The 27,328-nt window shown below is 38.7% G+C and overlaps 1 protein-coding gene across 1 annotated transcript in view; it reads left to right on the top strand.

Annotated features, from left to right (window-relative positions):
• Window positions 1-27,328, top strand: part of ABCB6 (ATP binding cassette subfamily B member 6 (Langereis blood group)) — a 1,916,984-nt gene that overhangs the window by 465,943 nt on the left and 1,423,713 nt on the right. The window contains exon 7 of the mRNA XM_044075230.1: window positions 10,833-10,954. Within this exon, the coding sequence (XP_043931165.1) occupies window positions 10,833-10,954 (122 nt within the window). The remainder of the gene's footprint in view (window positions 1-10,832; window positions 10,955-27,328) is intronic.

The raw sequence follows: 27,328 nt of genomic DNA, 5'->3' as shown, positions 1-27,328 counted from the left end.
AATTTGCATTAATAGCTTTCAAGGATTTACTTCTTCCAGGGCAGGTGTTGGTTCTAACAGACAACACAACTGTCATGTGGTACATCAACAAGCAAGGGGAACACATTCTTATCCTCTATGCAGGCAAGCAATGATTTTGTGGGAGACTGCTCTCAGTTTACAGCTAAATCTTCAGGCAAGCTTTCTGCCGGTAGCACAGCACTCCTTAGCAGATGTGTTGAGCAGACAAATTATGGATCCCCACGAGTGGAAATTGGATCCTCATGTATTTCAGAAATTGACAGTGTTATGGGAAACTCCAGACATAGATCTGTTCGCTTCTCCACTAAACTACCAGCTGCCAAAGTTTTGCACAAAAGGTTTCATCCCACAGCTTGGAAAGTGGATGCTCTTTCATTCAATTGGAGCAAGCTTCATGTGTATGCCTTTCCACCTCTGCCTCTCCTCCCAAAGGTACTCCTGAAGGTCAGACAGGACAAGCCAAAGATGATTTTAATAGCTCCAGATTGGCCTCGACAGCACTGGTACCCATTACTGAGAAGTCTGAGCCTCCATGGCCTTTACCTTCGATTCCACACCTGCTGTCTCAGGAGAACAGTCATTTACTCAATGTCAAACTTCACTCTCTTCACCTAACAGCCTGGCATATTCTGTTTTGAACCCTGGAGGGTCTCAGCTTCCACAGCAAGTTTTGAATGTTATTTTGGAGGCCAGAAGGCCTAGTACAAGGATAAATGGAAGAGATTTTTATTTTGGAGTACAGCAAAGGAATTTGATGTTTCTGAGCCTAATTTAAGTGTGGCTCTTCAATATCTTACTGAGTTACTGGACAAAGGTTTGTCCTTCTCTTCTATTAAGGTTCATGCTGCAGCAATTTCTGCTCACTATGACTGTGACCCACCATTGTTTTCTCATCCTTTGTTTAAGCAATTTCTCAGAAAGAATATAAGAGAGCTCCTACTCCTGCTTGGGATCTCAATTTTGTGTTGGAGAAACTCACTCTACAACCTTTTGAGCCTGCAGCTACTGCCGAGTTGAAATATTTATCATGGAAGACTGCTTTTTTGTTGGCCATTACCTCTGCAAGAAGGGTTTCTGAATTACAGGCCCTTGTGGCGGTTGAGCCTTTCTTAATTTTCCATAAGGATAGGGTATCTTTAATCCTTCCTTTATGCCTAAAGTGGTTTATAGTGTGGCTTTAAACCAAACTATTCATTTGCCTACTTTTTATGCAAACCCCCAAAATAAAGGGGAAAAGATTTTGCACACTTTGGATGTACACAGGCAGTTTATTATTTGAGCAGAACTAAAGGGTTCAGGCAGTCTCAGCAGTTATTTGTTTCATTTGCTTTGGGTTCTCAGGGCAAGCCTGTGTCAAAACAAACTATTTCTAAGTGGATTGGGTTTTGTATTGCTTTCTGTTATTTCCATCATGGTAAGGAGATTCCAGCTGGGATTAGGCCTCATTCCACTAGGGCTACTGCCACTTCTACAGCTTTTTTAAGGGGGGTGGCAACTAAAGATATTTTGGAGGCAGCTACTTGGAGTTCAGTGCATACTTTCTCTAAGCATTATCACCTTCCACTTTACTCTAAATCTAGGGCTGGTTTTGCCACTGCTATTTTACAGGGCATTTTGGCAGCTCCTACTGCTTTATAGTTTTGCCATCCTCCCTTACCTCTGCTTTGGGATTCTACCCAAGTGTAAGGACTGCAGCAATGTGAGATGAAGAACATAGTACAGTTTTGTACCTACCATAAATGTAGATGTTCAAGATCCACATTGCTGCAGTCCCTCCTTCCCCTCTGTAGTTGGAGGTGGTTGTGTGGGTTGGGGTGTAAATATTGTGGATATTGTATATATTGTACATATGGTTGGTGCAAGGGTGGTTGGTTGTTTTTTGCTGTCTTTTGGTTTTGACCTTTCTTTAGGGTCTTCTGACATCTGGGGCAAGAAAAGACTGAGGATATAAGTGTAAGGACTGCAGCAATGTGGATCTTCGAACATCTACATTTATGGTAGGTACAAAACTGTACTTTTTCTCTGGGTGCTCTGGTGTCCTCCCATCCTACAAAGACATGTGTCTGGAGTGTTTCTCCCTGGGCCTCTGCTGAAAATTGGCCTTTGTTCCAGGTCGGACTTTCCTGGTTAACAAATGTTAAATAAATAAAAATGGCAAGCATTTGAATTTCAGACTTCATATTCTTCAGAAAGTACATGGTAACACAAAACCTTTTATTCTAGCAATTTTTTAAGTTTATAAGATGGATATTTGAAATGTGTCCCTATTTTGGGACTGTATTCCCCCCATTATTGACTTAGTCCAGGTTTTTTGTGCTAAGGTTGAGAGCTATGGTAAGAGTGGAATTCACTGACTATGTTTGGGGGCTGTATTCCCCCATTATTGGCTTTGTTCAGGTGTTTTGTGTAAGAGGTTGACAGTTATGGTGATAACTGAATTCACTAAATGGTAGCCATTTAAGATTCAGTCTTCCAAACAGCTGATTTGGCATAGTGGTATGTTGCTCTGACTGTTTTGCACAGGATCCTGGGTTCAAGACTTGGCAGTGAAATGTATGGTGGTAATACAGCATTTTATTCTAGCAACTTTCCAACATTATACAAGCAATGTTTAAAATGTGTCCCTGGTTTTTGGGCTTTTGACCCCCCCCCCAATAAATTTTGGCTTTTTTCAGATTTCTTGTGCTGCAAAGCTCAGAGATGCAGCCGAGTGTTGAGAGGATTTTACAAGGAGCTGAGAGCTGCAGGGGAGCAAAAAGTTAGTGCTGCTTATGCTGAGTCTACTTGCTTTGTTGATAGCACAACAGGTAGTGTACTTGCTTTTGATGCAGAAGGCTGTGGGTTCTACTCCCACAGTAAGTAGATGCATTACTGATACTGTACTGTATTGCAAAGGGGGTGGATGCTGCAGTCCTTTTTGGCGAAGATACCTAGTAATTATGAACCTGTTATCAGTTTGCCATCCATTCCCTATTGCAATATTACTAGCTTATCATTTTTTAGTGTAAAATAGGCAATTTATTCCTCAAGGGCAACAGGCACTTTATTTGTAGATTAAACAATGAAATATAAAGTTGTTTACTAGCAGCAACCTCTTCATTAGTTACATATCTCTTTAATGTGGGATTATTTAGATGACTTTTAAGCGTTACAAGCATCTTATATAAATCAGAGATTGTGCATATTTACTGATACTTGTGGACTGTAGACGTTTGAGTAAACTTTTATGACGATAATGTTCTGAATTGGACAGTTCTGTCATTATTGGTGCATGCATTTTGTTTCATTGTTTACTGGAAAAATGTTCAAAACAAATTTAAAATGCCCTCTAAAACTGTCCTCATTGTACAAGGAATATAATTTAATACAATCAAGAAGGTGTATCAAAGAGCATGTGTATGTTTCGTGTGCAAGGGGCCTGTGAATTAAAACAGCCCACAGTTAATCTTTATCTGCCACTGGCAAAATGCATTTTCTTTGAATGTGGGTTTCAATGAATGTGAGTTTCAAGGGCAGAGAAGTTTTAATGCTAAGTCTGTTTTCATTGTGAGACTGCATTGCTTTGTTTAGCAGATATCTATTATTGTCTCTGCTGTAAAATAAAACTTTTAAATTAAGTCCAAATCATTGCAGAAGTAAAGCAGTATGCACATTAGTGTTTATGGTAAATGGGGTGAAATTAGCCAGGTAATGGTTCATTGGAATGGCTGCAGGGGGGAGGCTCCATTCGACCATGACTTTGTGAGGGGGGAAAAGGCAGCAAACTCAGACAGCCCTGGCTGAACTATACCTCCCAACTGTCCAGATTTTTGCAGAATGAATTGATGTTTGCTTCTTATTTTTGGTTTGTTCCTCATAAAATTTGTGGTTTTCTGGCAAATCATTTAGGAATTCAGTCACAATAATGACAGACACTGAGTTATAGACTTCATAACCTTCAGAAAAATGCATGCTAAAGCAAGACCTGTTATTCTATCAACTGTCTCAGTTTATACAAGAGCAAGTTTTAGTACTGTTTATATGTTCCCCCAATATATTTCACTTTGTCCAGGCTTCCTCCATTAACAGGTTGAGAGGGACGTGCAAATAAATTGCTTTATAGAATTAGGCATATCCAAACCTCTCAACTGTCCCCGATTTTGGCTCAAAATGTTGCTCTTCCCCTAATAATCCCTCCGGAAAATGGCAGTTTTGAAAGAAAATGTGGAGGATTTACAATTAATAAATAACTGTAATAATCAGGTATAGATTACTTTTATTTCAGAAATGCATGTAGATTCTTTTATTTTGTCAGCTGCTCAAGTTAGCAGTAATAATATTAAAAAAGTGTCCCTTCTTTGACAGGTTCCCAGCTGTATTGTGCGACTATTTTATATTTTTGCATCACATTTTTGGTCAATTTTTCATAAAATTGTGTTTTTAATGGTAAATTAGTGGCAAATCATTAAAGACTGAAGTTAGAAAATGATGAGACATTTCAGTTTCAGATTTCATGCAATTCAGAAAATTCATACAATTGCAAGACCTACTATTCTATTATCTTTCTTACTTTATAAGAGCTATATTTAAAAATTGTCCTTATTTTTGGTCCTTTGTCCCACTTTACTGTATGGCTTTGTCCATATTTCTTGCTCTGAGGTTGAGAGGTATGACAAATGTGTCAGGGCCATCACAGTCAGCCAGAGACATTTCAAATTGTGACATGCTTTTGTTGCACTCCACTCCCCCAAGTAGTGACTCTGGATATGTCCAGGCAAGGAGCAGTTATGCAGTGTAAATGTGCAGAGTATCCCCCCATCCAAGGTAGACACAAGTACTAAAGTGACTTTTCATCTGTCCTTGATTTTGCAGAATGTTCTGGTTTCTGTCATATTTATATACTGTTGATTTATGCTTATTGTTGTTCAGAAAGTGCCTGTTGCTCTGTGTTTAAGTAGCAATGCTTTAACGACCATCAGGTAAGCTTGTCTGAGATTGTAAGATGCAAGTATGCTTTAATGAGGATACTGTAAGAATTGCCAACATTGAAAGCCTTTCTGTTATTGTCATGCAGAGAATACTTGCATAACTAGATAACGTATAAGCCTTGGGTATTGAAATGCATATGACAGTATTTTTAATAAAGCACCGGATTACATTATTTTAAGAAGCTCATTTTGTTTGAGACTTGCAGTCATCTTTACAGGCTTTACCTGTAATTACATAACACAAAGGGATTAAACTGGGCCTGGGTCTCGACTTAGCTGGAAGGGGAGATTTTATTAAATGACAGAATTGATGTACATACAAAAATTTTCGGAAATAATATTCAAGTCTTGTTCAATTGTTTATGCTTTATTGTAGAGATTCTAAAATGTGCTGCTCTCTGGCACAACCTTAATTCTTTTATAGACAGCGTTTGACAATTTGTGGTGAAGATGGATCATCATAATAATAATGCATTTACTGGGCTGCTTTCTGTCTGTTCTCAAGTTGAGCACTAAATAGAATGTCAGTCTATCCTGTGTGGTCCATAATGTGTGCAGTAATCCTTTAAGCAATGTATCTTGAGATTGTTTCTTGTTTGCTTTTCATTTTTTACTTTGATCATGTTTTTCCCATCAAACAAGTAGATAGTTGTCAGGCAGCAGGTCTTTTTGGGGGTATCACAGAGATTGCTACTTTCAGCATGTTACTTGGTACTTTAATAAAGCTGAATGTAAATTATAATTAGAACTGCAGTGCAAGGAGAAGTGGTTTGAGTTGAGTGCTGCTTGTTTTTCTTATACTTGATTTTGACTGGCGTTCCAGTAATGTATTTAAAACATAATTTTTTTCATGCCTCACAACCTTTTTGTTTCCATCTAGATATTAAGTAAGCTGTCATGCAGTCAATGCATTGAAATATTTTTTTTTCTTCTACACTTCATTTTGTCTTAATTGGACTCTCATAATGACCGTTTGGCACCCAGGGCAGCGTATTTAATTAAAGTTATTTTTTGTGGTTTTGAGCATAGCTCCTCCCGTTTCTGGTTGGCCACACCCCCTCCCATTGACCACACCCATTCAGCTGTCTCCTGTAGCCAGGGTTGCCAGACGTCCCTGTTTGGGCGGGACTGTCCCGAGATCAGCAGCCTGATCCCGAGTCCCGCCCTGCCGGTTTAAATCCCGGCCAGCCTCCGCTTTTTTTTTTTTTTTTTTTGATTGTCCCGTATACCTGGCATACGGGCCAATCAAAAATTGCTAAACACGGAGCTTCTTGTGTTCCGCATTAAACATGAGAAGCTCCGTGTTTACGATTTTGATTGGCCCATATGCCGTATCGGCCAATCAAAAATCGCTAAACACGGAGCTACTTGTTTTGAATGCGGAACTGCAATGCATTAAACACGAGACGCTCCGTGTTTAGTGCAGTGCTACTGAGTGAGCTCAGTTCTTTAATGTGGAACTCTGTTCCGCATAATCCGCATTAAAGACCTTTTTTTTTTTTTGTAGATGTCGATCAGTTTATTACCTCTGAGTCTGAAACTAATTTGAAACTTTGTGCGAGTACCAGTGTGGAGTTTACAGATTGGATATAAAACTAATTCAGGGAAGAATGCTGTAATGGGTGAGAAAGTTTGCAGTAATAATGAAAAACTGAATACTTTTAAGAAATCTGTTTTGTAGCAGACTACTTTACTTATGCCTTTGTTATTCATCAAGTTATGGTAATTTTTTTTTCTTTTTTTGAGGGGGAGGGTGGGAATTTTACATCCTGAAAATGAATTTTCAGGGCAGCTGAATGAGTTGAGAGAGAAGCCTTCAAAGCTGTATGATTGAATTAGATGTACACTTTGCTCTGTAAGACTGTAACACAGAGAGAAAGCTTGAGGAAGAGGGGGAAAAGGGCTGGTAGGCCTGATGGGGAATAAAACATAAGCTTGCATTTATAAGTTTTTAAGATATGTAAAAGAATGCTGAAAAGAGTAGGGAGGAGGGACAGATTCTTTGGATGAAGTATGTTTAGCCATTTCTGGCATTCATTTTGGAGTTTGTTAGCAACAAAAGTTTGGTTATCTGCTTCACATGAGAAAAATGTGCAACAAAAGCAACATCTGTGAATTGGTACCAGAGAAGTATGTGCTGCTGAAAATCTGCTGTGACTGATAGTGCCTGAATAAATTACATGACATATTTTCTTGAAAGACCTAGGGCTGTAGGATATTTAGATTCTAAAGTGTTTATTAAATATATGTCTGTATATTAAAAATTGAGCTAATGCAGTAATTCACAGAAGAACATAATATAAGATGCTATAGTACCTTTCCCTTCCTCCAGGCTTATAGTCCAGAGATACAGAAATGATTTTAACTTTGCCACAAAAGGGCACCTAGTATATCATTGCATTGTAGTAACTTTCCTTCAGTAAATAGGCATAATGGAAGTTATTTATATAATTTGCACTTAGATACACTAAAAAGTAGTTGCCGAAGACCCTTTTTTTTTTTTTTGGTCTTCACTTACTGTGAGAGACCTTCTACCTGGGGTGCTGGAAATCTGGCAACCCTGCCTGTAGCCCTTCTTTAATTTGAAGTCATCAGCCACCACTGAAAAAGGGCCATTTGCAGGAAGTTCCAGCAATATGCACAATCCTGTTAGTTTTTCTGCTGCCTTTACTGTATGTGATACAAAATATATGATTGTCGCTGAGTCATATGGGAAAGAAATAATAAGCCAAATATTTTGAACTGAGACAAGTGTGCACAGTCAGTCTTGCTGGAGACCTTCCTGTAGAAATATCTGTGCATGTTTCTTTTTCTCATCTGCTTGTATATTATTCTAGTAACTTAGTAGTTAGGCTTCAGTATTATTTTTCAGTACGTCGTTTAGTTTTCCGTTTTAACTATCCCATTTATAGTTTTGTTTTTTCTGCTTGTGCAGATGTTTTTACCTCTGCATACTTGATTTATATCAGCACTAACTTTATTTCTAAGTAAAGTTTTTTTTACTCACTTTTAAGAATTCATGACCATATTATTAATGATGTGAGCAAGGGTATTATGCAAGCAGTATTGCCTGACAGGATGTGTGTTAATGTGTAATTAATGCCCGCCCAGGGGTGTGGCATCTGGCCTCTACACCCCTGGAAGGGCATTAATAAAGCAATAACCTACAACGTGGTGTGGTATATTGAAGATTTACCCATGGTTGGTGTGATTAAATAAAACCAACCGTGGGTAAATTTCAGTATACCACAACCACGGAATCGTTTATTGCTTATTATACAATGACATTATTTAAGAAAAAAAATGCTTACTTTTCTTAAATAATGTCTTTGTATAACAGCGCATTACTGTTCTTCCACTGGTGGTGGTATACTGCTTCCTTGTGTTGATGTACTGCGCATACATATGGGACTTACGTTCCTACGCATACCCAGTACATCAATGCTTTGAAACGGAAGCAACGGAGAAAAGAAAGTCTCCATTTTTTTCTTTTTTGTTTATTTAAAAAAAAAAAAAAAAAAAAGGTTTTGTACACTTTTTATACCAATGGGAAAAAGTCCGGGCGATCAGACCTTTTTCCGTTGGTATATTGTGGGATTTACAACGGGCACACTGACCAATCAGCTTGCACGTTTCGGAATATCAATGGGGGGGGGTCATTGTATAATTACACATTAACACACAGCCTGGAGGGCATTATTGTGCTTAGACAATGGGCTTGCTGTAAAATTGTGTTTTACTTGCTTATTTAAGTACTATATTATTTTTTTCCTCCGCGTACTGTTTCAGACTTGCTGCAGTATGTGCTAATGGTGTTGGAGGAAGCATTTTACATCAAATATTTTTATATATATATATATATATTATATATATATATATATATATATATATATATATATATATATAGGGCTTAAAAAAGCATAAGGAAGTGAAACAAAACAATTTTACATACAGCCCATTCTGTCTCCCATACACACATGTACAGTCTTCTACTTTCACACACATACATATACACACACGGTCACCGCAGCTTTCATACACATTCAGTCTTACTCACTCTTGATCTCTCTCAGGCAGTCTCCTCTGCTTACATACATGCATTCACTCACACATCTCTCTCACACACACACAGTCTCTCTGCTTTCATGCAGCCATTCACATACAAACAATCGCTCTCTCTTACATACAGGCATACACTCTCACACACTGCATTTTCTTTTCTTTTTTCTCTATTTTACACTCACTAAACAACAAAAGCACTGCTTAGCGAGTGTAAAATAATGACTCGCTCGCTCTTACTGACATACACGCATACAGTCGCACACGCTCACACATACACACACACAACTTTGTGTTTTTTTTTTTTTTTACATTTTATACTTGCTAAACCGCAAAAACGCTGCTTAGCGAGCGTAAAATAATGGTGGCCGTTCCGTTTCCTCAGTTCAAGCAGACTCGTTTTCAGCGGGCATTACTTGTACATTAATACCCTGCTAGAGAACGCTTGTTCTCCAATCAGGGTATTGATGTACAGTTTACCCATCGTCTAATTAGCACTATAGAATGTCAAACTACATCTACCTCCATAGCCAGACTGCTTGCAAATTACCTGTGGACTATTTTTATAATTTTATAATTCTGTTTTTCCACTCGTCAAAGGGGGGTAGAAATTACAGGTGTGTTGGGTCCTTTAGCCCAATACCTAGGGTGGTGATAATACTACCTTTCTAGGATGAAATCTGTGGGGATTTGCGGAATTCTACCAATCCTTCTTGAGAAGTGTGTGTGTGTGTGTGTGTGTGTGTGTGTGTAAATGATTTGTTTGGAAGGCACTTGTGTTTAAGAGACACTGTCAAACACTGAAGCTTACAAAGAGAGTGATGAGGGTGCAAGGCCAAAGAGTCAGTTTGGTAAGTATCCAGTGTGAAATCTTAGTCTGGGTGTGGATGTTGGAAGCGCATGCTCAGAGTCATCAGTGTTTATTCCCTGTATGATCTGGAGGACAGGATATATTTAAAGAATTAAGTAAATAAACTCTTTGAGCATATTTTCTTCTTTAAAGTGTTGGATGCCACTGGTGTAACTCAAGAGACTTTCCTTCTTATGACCATCAGACAGTGGAGCAAATCCAAGGATTGTAGCCCTTATCCCTAACATACTCAGCTTTTTGCTTTTAAACCTGATCTGTCTGCAGATAAGTTTTTTTCCTCATGTGATATACATATATCACATATATACACTCACACACATTTATTTTTATTTTTAAGTGTATGGAGTACTGATCTGCATAGAACATTTTTTTTTCAGCTTCAGCCAGAGATCACTGTGTGGTTTATGATTTGCCTGGAGTTGCATAGTAGGCAGATGGAGGCTAAATGACTCGGATAGACTGCAGGAAGCAGAGTAAAGCCTTAATCCTCTGTGCTAATTGTACTTTAGAATTAAGAATAGTTACTAATTTCATGTATTCACTTGTTAGAATTTTCTATGCTGGAACACAGAGAAATAGTATATAAAACTGGTTATACTCAGCACAAGCTTAATCATCTTTTGCTTCTTTCGGCTTTTTCCCAGTTAGGGGTCGCCACAGCAGATCACCTGTTTGCTCATGATGTTTAAGTAATATTGTTGTGTAATATTGTTGTGTTTTAAAGAACTATCCCTAAATGTGCATTGTGTAATACTTTCCGTTTGTACATACACTATTTTTGTTACTTAAATGTTTTGGTGATAATTTTCCTAGGAGTCTCCTCACTTGTAGAGGAAATGTCAGTGGTATGTTGCTGGATGGTATGGACTTTTTATCTTCATTTAATTAATTTTCTTTTTGTTTGTTTCTGACAGCTATATTGTGTTCAGTATCTTTCCAACTATTGCAGACATCGTTATTGCAATTGTGTACTTCTGCTCTTTCTTCAACGCATGGTTCGGGCTCATAGTGTTTGTCTGCATGTCTCTCTACCTGGGTAAGTAGTGCATTTTTATGCATGTCCTGTTGTGTCAGAATGTTAACACAAACTTTTTGGGAGTTTGAATGGGTGGGTGGGGGAAGAAGTAGAAATACTGCAAAACAAAATTTCTCTTAAATTTTATGCATCAGAAGCTGACAACTTTGACATTTGTTTTAATGTATCTAGGTGAAGACAAAAATAGAAACAAGTTTAACAGTCTTATGGTTTTGGATTTAAACAGCTGCCAAACATGTGTTGATGCTTTTATTGAGTGATTAAAGTTGAGCTTAGATGAAACCAAGTAAAAACAGCTAAAAGCAGTCTTAGAAATGTTTCATTATTTGTGTTTGAGAAAGGAGAAAATAAAACCCGTCATCTGCAAAGAACAGAGCGAGCAAAGTATTTCCAGGAGGAGGCTTCACAGAAGTGCAATAAATCTATTTATCACAAGTGTGTGCTTAAATTTCAGAACAAAGGGTTGGCAAAATGGGTAAAGTGTTTACCTCAGTGACAAAATTTCAGGGTTTGATTTTCACCTTTAAGGGAAATTGGCTGGGCTTACAATGGTCCACAAGGGCAACTAGCCTAGTACTTGCCTATAAACTTATAATGTAGTTTTGCTGTACGCTTTCTGTATGAACCCTGTAGTACAGATATAGCTGTAAAAATACCTGTTCTTTTGTAAGGGTTATAAAGTGACTTTTTTTTCCATTTTTACATGTTAGTCTTATGAGAAAGAAACACTATAAAACACTTTTAATATCCTACTTAGATCAGCATCTTTGCTAAATATGGTACAGTGCTCAAGCATTTAGATTTCATAGGTCAGTTTTCCCCAACTGGTTTTTCGTCTCAATGTCTGGCAGTCTTCACACTCTCCCTGCACATAATTCTCATGCCTGTTTGTTCCTGTATTACTTCACCCTGTCAGAGACTGAGGACAAAAGCCAAATGGAAGGGACCATAATCCAGCATCAGTGGAAGTTGTTTTTCCCCTTGTACTGCACATTTGCCTCACATACTGGCCTAATTAGAGTGACATGTCTCCCCAGTAGTCTGAATGTCTGACTTTACTCTCCCAGGTCAGATACATCCCTGTTTAACCGTAGGAGATCTATACATAGTGAGTCGTCTTCCATGTTTTTGCATTACGTGCTGTGCAGTGCACATAGAAGTTTCCTTATTTCCCTAACTCCTCTCAGCAGCTGTTTGTGTACATCCCACAGTATGACATACATCTGTTGTACACCACCTAGTTTGGTGGGCACAGACTTGTCAACCCTTCCTCCTGCATGCTAGGGCACCTGCCTTTGCTAGGTGCCAGTCACGCAGCTGGCAGGTATGCATTTTCTGTCCTCAAAGATGAGTGAGTAAGCATAATTCACCCCCTCCCCCAGCTAGATGTTTCAGCACCCAAGCTGCTGTTCGTTCCAAGGTCATCTGGTTTGCACTGACAGCTTTATCCCCTTGCACCATGACAATAACTCATGAGTCCAGAGTTTGGGTTGTTGGAACACTCTACTTAACCAAAAGGAACTTGAGATTCCCAGATTACAGTGCTCTACAGTATGCACAGGTGTTTCTTAGTTTTTTTAGTTTGAGTTTCGTTGATGGCAGTGTCTGAGAAAATCATGCTTATTGGACTACTTTCTGTGGTATACACACTTTGAGCCAGAATCTGCTGAAAATAGAGGAGTGTGTTGCTGAAGGCAGTAGCAGCAAGTAACCACTAACTTGTTACATATTTTATAAATAAGAAAATGCATTACATTTTCCAGGAATATATATTCAGGAGAGGGCAATTTCAGTGCAGTGCTATTCAAATTTAGGAGTCTGTATAGTAAATTGCCTGACCTTGAAGCCCTCCTGCATTTATTTGGAGCACAGGCATGTGTACATTAATACTAAAATCTGGTTTAACCGTGCAGAAATCACCCCCTCTAAACCAGGAGTTTGCCACCTCCAACACTTTTAGACCTGATGAAGCTGTAGTGAAATATCTGTATTTGTTAAAAACTACATTACCTCAAGCCAGCAGATTCCCATTGACCCACAAACTGAACTTACTGAAATTTGGCTCAGTTTAAATTAAACCAGCTATTAGATCATGGCATGTTACAGCACCCCCTTGCTGACTCTTCAAAAACTGTATCCATTTCTTTAGTATATAGATGATCTTCATATACATAAAATCTCCATCATCCTGGAACACTTGAACTACCCATCGATAAACTGGGATACCTATACCTCAAGTAAGTGTTAATACTACCTCAGGTCTCTTCTGAAAAGAGGCCATTGGCCTAGTGGGACTAACCCAGTCAAGAAAGTGTAAATAAAATGTAGGCTGTGCCCAAAAAGTTCTTGGCCTCATAAACAAGAATTCTTTGGATCATATAGTCAGAGTCCACTAGAGGGGATAAAATGTTCTTGACCTGGTTCTTACTCATATTGTGTCAGTATGCACTTATCCCACTGGTATGATCTTTCCCAGTCAAGTTTGACCACAAGTTGGTAACCTTCTCATTCAAAATCCCTTAACCAGCAGATGTAAATGTCACACTGTTCAAAGACTTCAAATGTATAAATTTCCTAATTCTTTGAAGTCTCTCAGTTTTGTATAAATGTAATCCACAAAGTGTTGACATGGCTAGTAGTTATGCAGATAACCTTTATGCTCACCTAAAAAACTGTATAAATCTGTCAGTCCCTACCAGAACCAAACCAAGTGGGAAGGATAAGAGCAAACCAGCCTGCTGGTCCATATGCATAAATAATACAATAAAAGGAAAAAGCTCACTAGAATATACAGTAAAACTGAAGAGACACCAATCAAGGACGACATCAAAAGATCATCCAAGGTATTGAAAAATGCCATCAGGAAAACAAAGGCTTCGCATGAACTTAGGCCAACATTGGAAGCCAAGGATAATTACACATCATTCTTTACTTACATCAGAAAGTTGAGAGAACACCCCATATTGCTCTGAACTTGTTCATAATATCACTACCTACTATGACCCCGTAGATATATCAAGTATATTAGCAAACAAATGCAGTACAAATTTCACCCTAGAGACATCTATACAAAAACCTACATGTAGTTAGGGATCTCAAAATCCCTGTCATCATAAAAGAGCATTTGCTAAATGTGCTAGCCAAGATAATAGCACCTGTTTTCTGTGGGACCTGATAACATACCCGGCTACCTGCTGAACAGCACTAAAATCCCCAGAAGACCCTACAGTCTGAGCTTATCCACTGACTCTATTCCTGAGGTGTGGAGTACAGCAGCTCCACTGTGGAAACCAAGAATTACACACTCATCAACCTGATGAACCTCATCTGCAAGGCCATAGAATAGGTTGTAACTGACCTGATGAACAACAATTTAAAAAAATCTTAAAAGACTTGACCCCCAGCAGTTTGGCTTTTGTTAAGTGAAGGTCCTATGTAATGAATATGTTGATTTCTGGTGATTTTTTTTTTTGAGGGGGTAACACAAGATATTGGCACTCGTCACACTGTGTCCATACCTTGACCTCACCAAGGCATTTGATACCATTCACTCCAAACTGATTTGTTCACAGCCTTCTAGGGTTTCTAGTGCTGTTCAGCAGGTAGTCTGGTATGTTATCAGGTCCCACAGAAAACATGTGCTATTATCTTGGATAGCACATTTAGCAAATGCTCTTTTAACAAGAGGATGGCGCAGTGGTGCAGCGGTAGCGTTGTCGCCTCACAGCAAGAGGTTCTCCGGTTCGATTCTCTGCTGGGGTGCCTTCTGTGTGGAGTCTGCATGTCCTCCCTGCATTCATGTGGGTTTCCTCTGCGTGCCCCATTTTACAAAGACCCATCTGGAACATTTCTCCCCAGGCCTCCACTGAAAATTGGCTTCGTTCCAAGTCTGACTTTCCTGGTTAACAGATGTTAAATAAATAAAAAAATAAAATAAAAAATTTGTTTGTAGTTAATCAGCAAATTGATTCAGGAACAGAAACCATATTGTGAGGGTGGCTTGCACATCCTCAGAGAACATGAAGGTAACCAGTGGAGTCTCTCAGGAATTCCATACTAGGATCTCTGATATTTGGCATGTATTTATCAGTTCTCCAAATCAAAAACAGGGAGCTCTGGTTAACCAGGTTTATGGATGATGATCAACAGGGAGCTGTCTATATTCATAACCCTTTATTCAAATCTGTTTCTGACATGCAGAAGCTACAAAGTGAACTTACACATGTTAGTATTTGTTGCTGTTATGAAAATAGTCTAAAACTAAATGTTAAAAAAATGCATTATGGTTACATTTGGTATACAAACCTTCTACCCAAGCTGATAGCATATAAAACACCCCACACCAAAATTAAGATGTTGTGACACTTTGACACATGGGTGGATAAACCCCTCTCTTTCATTATTTTTGCAACAGTGGTCAGGAAATTGTTCTTTCTGGCACAGCTCATTGGAAAGAATATTCCCTCTAGATCATAAAAGACCTGAGTTTCTAAGAAAGGCTAGAGGCAATGTCTCTGTATTCAGTGTCGTATAGGCTTCCCAAGGGTGATCTGTACCTTGCCTTCTGGGCCATTAGTGATGTAGCAGTCCAAGACCTGTTGTTTTCTCCACAAATCTAACAGTCCAGCGAACACTAGGACCCAGACGTCTGATCTGCTTCAGAAAAATAAATCATGGTGGAGACCTAGAACAAATTTCTACTCCAGATCAAGCAGTGTGACACACTATCTTCCTTTAACAAGGAATTAGACCATTGGATAGGCATTCACAAATTCACTCCAGTATAACTTGGCCTATCTCTCCTTAAAAAAGGAATTGAGGTCTTAGGTATATTGTCCTTGCTTTTCCAACTAATTGCATTTTAATTAATGTGCTTTTTTATTTTGTATATTTGCTTGTTAATGTGAGATGTCCAAGTGCACAAACTTCATCTGACATTGATATCAGGAAAGAAAGAACTTCATAAACAAAAGTTAAGTAAAATGTTAAGAGACTTTAAGGGCTCTACTACAAGCACACAAGTTCCAAAACTTGAAGACAACTTTCAAAAAGCCAGGCGTCTTGTTGCTTAGTTAGGCTGCCACTCATGTTTGAACTGGGATATGACTTTGGGTAGGCAGCTGCCGCACTCCACCTCACATCCATGGGGAGGCAAGGGTGGAAGTGTAGATTAGGACAGCAATTGGGAAGGGTGTTTAGGTTGATGGGAAACAGAAAATACATCCCTGGGATTCCAACATGTCCCTGCTGAACAGGGGAATCGGGTGCTGACTTGTCTAAACATGGGCAAAACTCTTGGCTAGGCTTATAAGGGCCTCAGGACCAATAGCCTAACTTCCTTTAGGGAGCAGGAGGAAACTTAGGGGGTTAGGAAGCAGGAAAGGAGTTTTAGGTTTAGGGGTGAGCAGAGATTTGTTGGGGGTGGTTGGAGTTTTAGGCTTAGGGGGAGGGAGTGGAGTTTTAGTGTAAGGGAGCAAGGTCTTGGGTTGGGAACTGTGTGGGACTTTTTGGGTTGGAGTTAGAGCTCTGCTAGGGCTGCACAGTTTTAGAGGGTTGGGTAATGTGATGGGTAATTATTTCTGGGAGTGAAGGCTACTGGTAGTTGGAGCACTTTTTTGAGCAAGAGACCAAATATTTTGCAATCTACTGACACTTGAGTACATGTAGTAGACTCGATGTAAATATACAGAATCAGTTAACTTACATTTATATAGTATTCTGCATAAATATTAAGGATAATCAACAGTATGTAGTACTGTCCACCAATGTTTTGCAAAGCTGTCCTAGCATTTGAGAAACATAGTGTGACTGCTTGCAGTGACATTACCTTGTTGGATAGCCAGTGCAATGGATAATCATCATTAATCTTTCACCTCAAAAAAAAAAAAAAAAAAAAACGCTCCTTACTTAATTTGTTTTTTTTGTTCACAGATGTAGTGCACTAACCAGTATTGACTATTTTTTTTTTGCTCAGCCCAGGTGAAATACAAAACATTCCACAAACAAAAAAGTAGAAATGAAAGCAGTAACAGAGGAATTCAGATTAGTTACATAGAAGAAGAAGAAAGCTTTGTTATATACATTATGGTTAACCAGCAGAGTATAATGTGTAATATTTATATTAGTTTATAAAGTGAGTCAACCTTCAGTAATTCTGTGAGAAGAGAAAAGAAAAGAAGAGAACCGAAAAGGAGATATGGATAGTGTGATAGGTGACGTGTCCTGTATTGAAGCAGGAGCATTTGACATGGATGAAAAGATGCTTTTTGAGTTCTTTTCTGAATTTGGAGTAAATGTGATTTCTGTTAAATCAATGGGAATAGCTTACCAATGGTTTGGTGCCTGAGAGGAGAACATGTGCAGTGGTGTGGGATTTATTGTATGGATAATGAGAGTTGATGTGCCTTTTGAGTAGTTTCTTATGTTGGGTGGGGAGTGCTGTTCATGACATTTAGCAGCAAGAGAAGTAAATGTGTGGGGATGGAGTAGTTTGTAGAGTTGGGATCCTAATAGTACTTTGTTTTATGGGTAGACATTTGACTTTTTCTTGTGTGATACGGTGAGTTTGTAATGAATCTGTGGGTGCTGTTAGAGATTATCTGGAGTGTGACTGTTTTCTTGGTGGCAGATGCGAAAATGGGTCCATATTTCACTGAGAGAGAATTCCTTTGGTGATGGCTGCTCTGGCTGATTGAGATAGAAAAGGGTAGATAGTTTTGGCCCAGTAGAAGAGGTAGTATTATTTTTGCTCTTACTCTGTCTGTGTGGAAATGGAAGTTTAGAGAATGGTCAAGCCATAATCCTAAGTATTTTAAAGTAGAATTTGTTTCTTTGGTGTGGTTCTGTAAGTCAAAGATAATTAGAGTAAGGTGTTAGTGAATTTTCTGTTCTCCAGAACATGTTGTTTTTGTCTTGGAGGGTTTGTTAAGTAGTTTTATAAGTTATTGGAAAGTCTGACTGGCGTTAGTACTGAATGTTAGAGTGAGAGTGACTTGGTCAGTAAATGACATGCTCTCTGAGTAGAGGATGAATGGGAGAATGAGGGTGGTCATGGGGAAGTTTGTTAGTGAATATGGAAAAGAGGACAGGGGCAAAAATGGATATTTTTCAGTATATCTTTGATAATCAGTGCATATTCTGTTTGGGCAGATACTGGTTTTATTCTGAAGTCGGTCAGTGAGGACATTTTTTAACCGAGGAGTACTGCCTGGGCAGCTACTAATTTCATTTAGTTTGTTCAAGAATATAATGGTCATTGAGGTCAGATGTTTTTGTCAGGTCTGTAATAGGGCACTTGCAAGGAGGTCTTTCAGTGTCTTGCAGAATGTCATTGGTAAGGGCCAAAATGCTGTCATAGTACTTTGTCCAGGCCTGAATCCATGGTGTGTAGTGCAGCGCAGGTGGTACTGCTGGATGTAGTGAGATAGTTGGTCTGGATTATTTTTTCTAGAAGTTCGCCCAGAATTAGGAGGATGGATTTGAGCAGAGTGGTATCTTTTGAGTTGGCTTGGTTTGGGAGGAGTTTAATTAAAGCAATTTTCCAAATCTGTGGCGTGATGTTTTGTGTGAAACATACACACGCACACACACACACACACACACACACACACACACACACACACACGTGTGTGTGTGTGTGTGTGTGTGTGTGTATATATATATATATATATATATATATATATATATATATATATATATAATGTGTATGAGAAGAAAACACTGGTGATCTCTGTAGTTTATATATGAACTAGGATTTATGTTAGATTCAGGAGGGTTGTTGATGGGAATATTTTGAAATATATTAGAGACTTCTTTGGGATGTATGCTTTTGAAGTGGAAGACAGGAATGAATGGTGGTGGTATGGGTTGGGAGTAGACTTTATTGATGGGAAATTGGTGGCAAGATAAGGAGGGGTTAATTTCTCTCTCTTTAGATCAGGTGACCGCTGAAAAGGTATGAGATAAGAGGGGGAGGTGATTGGAATGAAGACAGTGTGTAGGGGAATTTGAGTGGCATGTAGTGACCGATCTACTGGCTTGTTGATTTAATTGCAAATGTCTGTTGAGTATAGAAGTAGGGGAGAGCAAAATTACTCATCATTAACAGAGGTGAGATGATAAGCTAATATTCTGACAGATCAGATGATTTTATTAGTTAATTGCAGTTGCAGTGAGTGTGACATTTACAGTTAATGTTGTTGTTGTGTCTTTCAGCTTTTCCCGGTTAGGGGTTGCCACAGCGGAACTCCGGTCCGCTAATGATTGGTAGTTGATTTTTACGTGCCGAGTTACCAGCCTTGATGCACAACCTTCAACGAAGGTACGCCCATTCACGTACGTCTCCACGCAGAAGATGCTCTAGCTGAGAATCGAACCGGACAGCGTCTTACTGTGAGGCGACAACGCTACCGCAGCACCGATGTTTTATTACTAGTGTGACAAACTATTGCTTAGCAAGTTGGGTGATTTTTATCAGATGATGGCGTTTTTAGTGGTTTTTATGTCAACAGTCGCTAAGTGGTTATCAGCGTGTTCTGAATCTGGGAATTCCTGTAGAAGCTATTCCTTGAGCAAATTAGCACTGCCAGTGCCTCATATATCGGACCATTCTGTTGTTCTATAGTCTACTAAGTATTTTCTTGAGCTTTTTATCTCATTTTAATTTAATAGAATTTATAGGCATTTAGGTGTTGTATCTGTCCTTTTTCTGGACAGATGCCCAGATATCCTTGTTCTCTTAAGTGGCCAGATACTTCAGTACTGATAAAATACCTAGGTACTACCTGCATTTAGTGTGTGGCCACTAGAGGTAGCTGTTGATTGGCAAACAATACCTGAATTTTCAAACTTGACTATTAGCATTGTTTTTGTCTGGTGTTCTCTCTGCCCATCTTCAGGCACTTTTAGAAGAGGTTAGTACTGTTTAATTTCATTAAAAGTGTTCCTTAGTTTGGCTTTCAGATCCTTGCTTATACTGTTCTCCCTGCCACAAAAAAAAAAAAATCTGTTCTGTAGCCTTAGTGATTTATTCTGTGCTGAAGATTAACATTTCTGTGTTAGTGCTGGCTTTTTTTTTTTTTGCACTGAGTGATGAAAATTTTTTTTCCCCCTGCAGAAAGCGGGATAGAGCTTATGCCCCATGACTTGTTGTCTGTTAACAAACTGATTTTCAAAGACGGAATTAGCTTTTTTTTCTAGTCCAGTGACTCATGTTGTGATTGTGACAGAATGCCATGATTTACTGTTATTTTTTTCTGACTGGAATTACTACTATAAGAGCAAGATTCGTAACCTGGCTCACACTGCATAGGACTAGTGGATGACTGATGACGCATACCAGGGCCCTGTGATGAGGACCCTGTGCTGTTCATAGAATGTTGAATTTGGTGGCCATGTTTGAACAATACTGCACTGCAGCCAGGTGTGTAACATAGAGAGCGTAAACCCTGGCTATGACCCAGGTGAAGCAGGTACAGTCAGTAGCTCAGGTACAAGAGAGGGTGGGAATGAGAGAACAGCTAACACAGCCTGGGGGGAGGTTGGTGGTTCTTGTCCATGCATTGCTATAGAGCAATCTGAGTTTTACCTAGTGCCTGTAGAGGCAGACTGAGGATGTGGATTTCATTCAAGCCAGTAACAGCAGCTCTCGACACGTGTGAGGACACACACATGCAGAATGGGATTCATTATAAGCTGCTACAGTGACATGGGTGTTTGTTCACCACCAGGGAGGGGAGGAGTGCAGACTTTGGTAGAAAAATAAATACTGTTGTGCAACCCAGAAGCTTGTGGCATGCAGCAGCAGTATGGATGAAGACATCGTTCTGATTATATCTCTGTGTGCACCACAGTTGTAGCTGTTCCACAGAATATTTTGACGGACATTCTTGATTAATGCGTACTATGGCTTGACAGTGACTGTAGAAAAAATTCTCTTTAGAGTGTTAGACATTGTGAGTCCCTACAATCCACTTACCAGGTTCACATTAATGAGAATTAGAAAAATGAGGCAGAGACTGTATAGTGAATGTATAGGGAATGTGACTGTATAGTGAACTCCTCAGAAAGTCCAAATGAGACTGAGTAGAGGAGCAGAGCTTTTAGTTTATCAGAGTAACTAGACAAAAAGCCATTATGGCTTACAGATTCAGTTCAGTCCTGTGAGCTGAGTACATTAACATTGTAATTAGTACTAGTTATGTTATAGGTGGTATCCATAGTCATTATGCTTGTACAAAGTGGCATGTGTGCTGGTTGTACATAAGTACAGAAAATAGATAATTCATAGATATCTTGCACACGCGTGCAACCCTGAAAATGTTGCTGAGACAGCTATGTCTGAATGACCATGTAATGAGATTTAAAGAAGAATTTGTGTGCATCTCTCTATCCCTATATATATGACTTAATAAATAAATATATGTATATATAAAGATGTGTGTGTGTGTGTGTGTGTGTGTGTGTGTGTGTGTGTGTGTATATATATATATATATATATATATATATATATATACACACACACACACATATATATATATATATATATATATATATATATATATATATAATATGTATGTGTGTGTGTGTGTGTATATATATATATATATATATATATGTAGATATATGTGTATATATATATATATATATATATATATATATATATATATATATATATATATACACACATGGGTGTGTATGTATGTGTGTATATATATATATATATATATATATGTGTATGTGTGTGTGTGTATATATATATATATATATATGTGTGTGTGTGTGTGTGTGTGTGTATATATATATATGTATATATATATATATATATATATATATATATATATGTGTATGTGTGTGTATATATATATATATATATGTGTGTGTGTGTGTGTGTGTGTTTGTGTGTGTATATATATATATATATATATATATATATATATATATATATATATATATATATATATATATATATATATATATATGTATATATATATGTATATATATATATATATATATATATATGTATATTTATATATATATATATATATATTTATATATATATATAATATGAGTGTAGGGTACTGGAGCAGATGGCTAGTGCCCCATCACCCAGTAGATTGACGTCATAATGTCGAAGTCACTGATGTTGAGACATTCTGCATATGCTCCAGGGATTATCTTATTTGCAGGGGGAGGGGAACCCCGACTGTGCCCCTACACCTTCTGTCAGAAATACTGAGAGATTGCACAGTTCCTGGGGATAGGAAATATTCCCTTACTCGATATCGCACACCTGTTGACCACCTGTCTGTGTCGACCAAATGGTGTTGCTCTACTGGGTGTTGCAGCACTTGCCATTCTGTGACCACTCCCAGTTTGCAGTCATCAGCAAACTTTGTCAGCCACAGACCTTTATTTTTTACATGTACTTCAGAGAAATAGATTCCAAACAGTATACGTCCCAGGACTGATCCCTGTAGAAACACCACTGGTTACAGGTCTGCTGTTGGAGGTGGATTCCCCTATTTTGACTATGTATTCTATCCATGACAGGTGAGACATTAGTGCATGAACCATTATGTGTATTGTGTTTTGCAGAGGAACTGTTATGTGTAGCATGCTTGTGTTTATGAGGTTTCTGGTGTTTAAGTACATTTCTGCTGAGGACCTCTGCTTATGTAGGCATGTGTGATGTTGGTTTGGGTTGAGTAGGTGGTAAGGTGTGCATGCTGACAACCCGCTCATCATATGTACTAACTGATGTGTGAGAGAGCATGGATTCAAGGTTCTTATTATAGTTGCTTCTCTCATGTTGAGTTTGTGTGGATTAGGAGTAGAGGAATGTCGGTGAACATGAGACAGTTGCTACACTGCCTCAGGATGCCCATGTCAACCAAGCTGGCTGGAGAAACTGTGTGAAACTGTCCGTCCATAGTGTTAGGTAAATTTATGTGGTCAGGAAAAGAGGTTGCACTTAGGAATGGCTAGTGGGTGAGAGGTGTGTTGGTACCTCTGAGGCTAGGCTTAGTGTTCCACCTGACAGTAGAGCAGGGCCGCAAAAATCCTCTGAAGGCTCTCAAGCAAAGTGCTAAGGGAAAATTTATCAAGCAAAATGTTTGCATCTGTAGCCACCAACAGTAACCACCACTACATGGCAGTGCATGATGGTGCACTACACGTAAAGAAGCGCAGACGCAGGGCTTAAATAAAACAAGAAATAACCTTTTTAACTCAAACTAGCCAAAACGGATGCTCTCTCTAGTCCAGTCACCCTCAATTAGATGGGACCCAGACAGCACTCTTCTCTCAAGTGTGCAAAAGGGCCTTCATCATTTGATGCTCAGAAGTTGCAAACCTGAAACCGTGTTATGCTACAGCTGAAGTAGTACAGTATACAGTAAAATGTGGCTAAAAAACAGTTCAGACAATACAGACAGAAGAATGCAAATAAAAATTTAAAGTGCACTACAAGAGCAAAAACAGGCACTTGCAGTTAGCTGGAAGCAACGGATGCCTCAAATCTTTCAGTACCTCAGTGAAAAGCTCGTATTAGTGCTCAAGTGATACCAGTCTAGATTCAACAAGTCTGAATCTGGCCTATGCAGTATAATGCAGAAGTACTAGAAATTCAAAGTGCATAAAAATCACAGTCTTTTGAATCACGTTACTGTAAATGTGCAGTTGTTGGTAATGTAGGAAAGTTCATACAACTGAGAACGAATAAAAATCGTTTTATGCACGTGCGTGTACTTTGCTTGTTTTTGCGCATACTGTTGCCTTTCTGAACTGCTTTATAATCATGTTACATAAGGTGTGGTTACCACCTTTGGAGTCTTGCCTTCATACAGTAGGCATTGTTTTGCTTTTGACTCTTGTCATAGGATAACATCTTCTGTGAAAGCTCAGGATAGAGCCCCAAGCTGATGTGTGAAAGAGTTAAACATTTTTTTCTGCATTTATTGTACCATATATAAGAAGAGGCTGCAAACTGTGGCAGGAGGCCTGTTTCAAAGAACTGACATCTGGACAGACCTGATGATGAATTGTTTGACTTGACATGCGTAGTCCAAACTGGCGAACACTGCCACCACCACTTTGAGGATTTGCAGTGAAGGTAGCCTAGCCATTTTATTCAGTGGATGGCACAAGTGGAGGACCAAAAAACAGTGTCATCTTGTAATTGTCTTCACTACTCCTATAGTATTGAAAGTATGAAAGTATACCATAGCTGTGGGGCATTACTGTTGATGAAATGTCAACTTTGCAGTTTGTCAAGTTAAAGTATTTGGCTGTCATTCATTTAACTTATGTTGTTATAAGTCATTACTGCTGAGGTAGTGCTAACTTAGCAGTTTGTCCATTTTAGTTAAGTGGTCATGTAGGTATGGGCCTTTACTGCTAAGGTGATGACAGTTCTGCATGTTTGTTTAAGCTATTAGAATAAAGTCTGTGGACAGAATCACAAGTCAGCATCCAGTACATTTTATACAAGTACACTGTCTTTAATTTCTCCATATCTTTTGGGTTTCTAATGCCATGAAGGGAATGGACCCCATTCCTAGTCAAAGTATGAGTAAAGTTTATGAAACTAGTATTTCTTCAGTCTTTGATGTCAGCAAGAAGTGCTGTTCGCAGCACCCGCACTGTGCCCAGTAATGATTCCTCCTGCAATTTGCATGGAGTTACATGTGTTGGTAACATATTTAAATATGATTGTAGATTATTTTTTATAAGACCCTGCTCCTACTACTATTGGAACTGTCTGGGTATCTTTCTTCGAAATTGCTCTCATTTCTGCCTGATATTTTATGACGTTCTGTCTCTCTGTATGCAAGACACTGTAGTTGCTGAGTGTAGTGATTTCAGTGATCAGTGCTCCTTTTGCATTCTTTTCATGGACCACTATATCTGTTTTTCTCTGTGATGCTTTGTGATTCATGTTTCCAATGTTTTAAGCTACTTCAATATTGTAATGTTTGAAGAATCCCCAGTGCAACCGTCTTTGCCACATTATTATGCCTTTCAATATACTGTCCTTCTGCCATTAGTATATTATAGCCAGCAACAAGATGTGCAACTTTTTCCAATTCTGTTTTACAAAACCTGCATTTGTCTGTTTCTTCCACATGTTCAATGGACTTTGTAAACCAACTTGTACGCAGCCCACTATCTTGGGCTGCCAATATTAACCTTTCATCTTTGGTTTGAATTCACCTCTCCTTAGCCATTTCTGTGTTCGATCCTAATCAACATGAGGTTTTCCAGGTGTTTTCTATACTTGCAGCTATATTTATGCATTTTACACATTTCTTGCTTTCTCATCTGATCCTTCGCCTTATATTCTTTCTTTTGTTTTTTGGAACATTTAGTTGCTACCTGATTTTTAACTTCTTCTGGTTTGATTTCCATTCCTGCTTGACACCGATATGCTTCTGCTAGACTTAGAAGAGAAGTCATTTTAGATTTATTTTCCTCACGTTCCAAAACTTTCAGTATATTTGGGTCTGGTGAGGTCAGCAGATATGTATACAGTCTCACAATTACAGATCTAAACATGTAATCAATTTCAACCAGGCCCATACCTCCTTCGGAATGGAGAATATGTAATCATGGTATGCACTGATTTTTATAAATTATTTGATGAGCATGAAGCATCCCTCTTGTTTTCCTGTCTGATCTATCCAACACCTTTTTCAGCCACTCAATCACTCCAAAACTGTAAGTTAGGACTGGAAGAGCAAATTGGTTCATAGCTTGAATTTTGTAACTAGATGTCAGTGCTGTTTTCAGGATTAATTTAAGTCTGCTAAAATATTCTTTACTAAGTTTTATTTGTATTTGTTCATGTTTTATTGTTGATCCTTCATCAATTCCCAAACATTTATACACTTCCCCCTTGCTCAAGTTCTTTTATATCACATTCTTGTCCAAAGCAAATGTTTTCTTGGTGCTGCAGCTTTTCTGCTTTAAAGGTTGCTTTTGCACATTTATGAAGACCAAGTGGCATTCTTATATCATCTGAAAATCTTTTGACTACTTGCAGTTGTGCTTTCACTTCCTCATCTGATGAGCTATACAGTTGTAAATCATTGACAAAGAGAAAAGTTTTTATACTTTGTTGCTTTCTGGGAGCCAAATTATAGCGATGACCTAATCTGTTAAGCAAACAGTTGATTGGGTTATGGGCAAGGTGTGATGCCCATGCACTGGCCCAGCAATCAGGGAGCCTCAATCCTCACCACTAACACCAGTGAGGCGCGTCCATATAGGGAAAGGATCATAAATATGCATACAGTAAAGTACAATTTCCCTTAAGAGCACACAGAGATCACAGTCAGTCTGGGGCTGGTTTCTCCCTTTCTCTCCAGATCCCCTAATAAGACTCCCCACTGGAACAACTATAGGGTCCAGATCTTAGCCTAGTGGGCAAGCCTAATACCTCCAGCACCCTCTCTCCAACCAGTGCTCCGTGTCCCTGGCCAAGTAGTTCACACACACACACACACACACACACACACACACACACACACACACACACACACACACACACACACACACACACACTTTGAGATAAGTGTTTATACAACCGCACAGACACTCCTGGGGAAGGCTGGCACAGGTTCTCCAGCTGTGCCCCCTTTCTGCTCAGTCTAAAAGGTAGTACCAGCTGCCACCACCCACTAATATCAGCTACTCAAAGGCCCTTCTGAAAGGGTGTCCAATTATTACTGTGCAATGTTATTATCCAAATGGTAAGTGTGACTAAACAGCAAAACTTATTTGGAGTGACTTGGTATAGCATCACTATATACATGCAATGTACTCTTAGCTTAAATTATCCATACGCAAAACAGCCATAGTTGAAAGGTTTAAAAATATATAATAATAAATAATAAAAACACAAGACAGTACTTCTTATTACACAGTGCTAGTCAAGAGTTCAGGGATCACAGAGAATTACTTAAAATAATACAGTAGCAAAAGTTTGACATTACAGAAAAACAAGCTAGTCTAATCTTCCTATTTCCTAGGTATATCTAAGAGAAAACGCAGTTCTAAAATCCTACTTGCATCTAGACACAGGTAGTGCTGAGTTGGATGTTCAAGACAAATTCTGTAATGCTTTCATTCTTTCTATTCTTAAATTTGATAACAGTACCACTGATTCATTTCAGATTACATCATTTCTTTCTGGTCCCCAGGCTAACACTCTGAGATTAATAGCCTTTGATCTTGCAGCTGGTCAGGAAGCCAAGGCAATAAAAGAAATTATGCATGCAAATTCTAGCCGTTAACTCTGGCCTCAAAACAGTAGGCAGAATTCCTTCATCCAGACGTATAGGCTCCGAGTTTTGACATCAAGAATTGATTTGTCAG

This window comes from Protopterus annectens, chromosome 6.part0, assembly GCF_019279795.1.
Source record: "Protopterus annectens isolate FY-2018-M chromosome 6.part0, PAN1.0, whole genome shotgun sequence".
NCBI lineage: Eukaryota > Metazoa > Chordata > Ceratodontiformes > Protopteridae > Protopterus > Protopterus annectens.
This window is presented reverse-complemented; position numbering and strand designations above follow the sequence as displayed.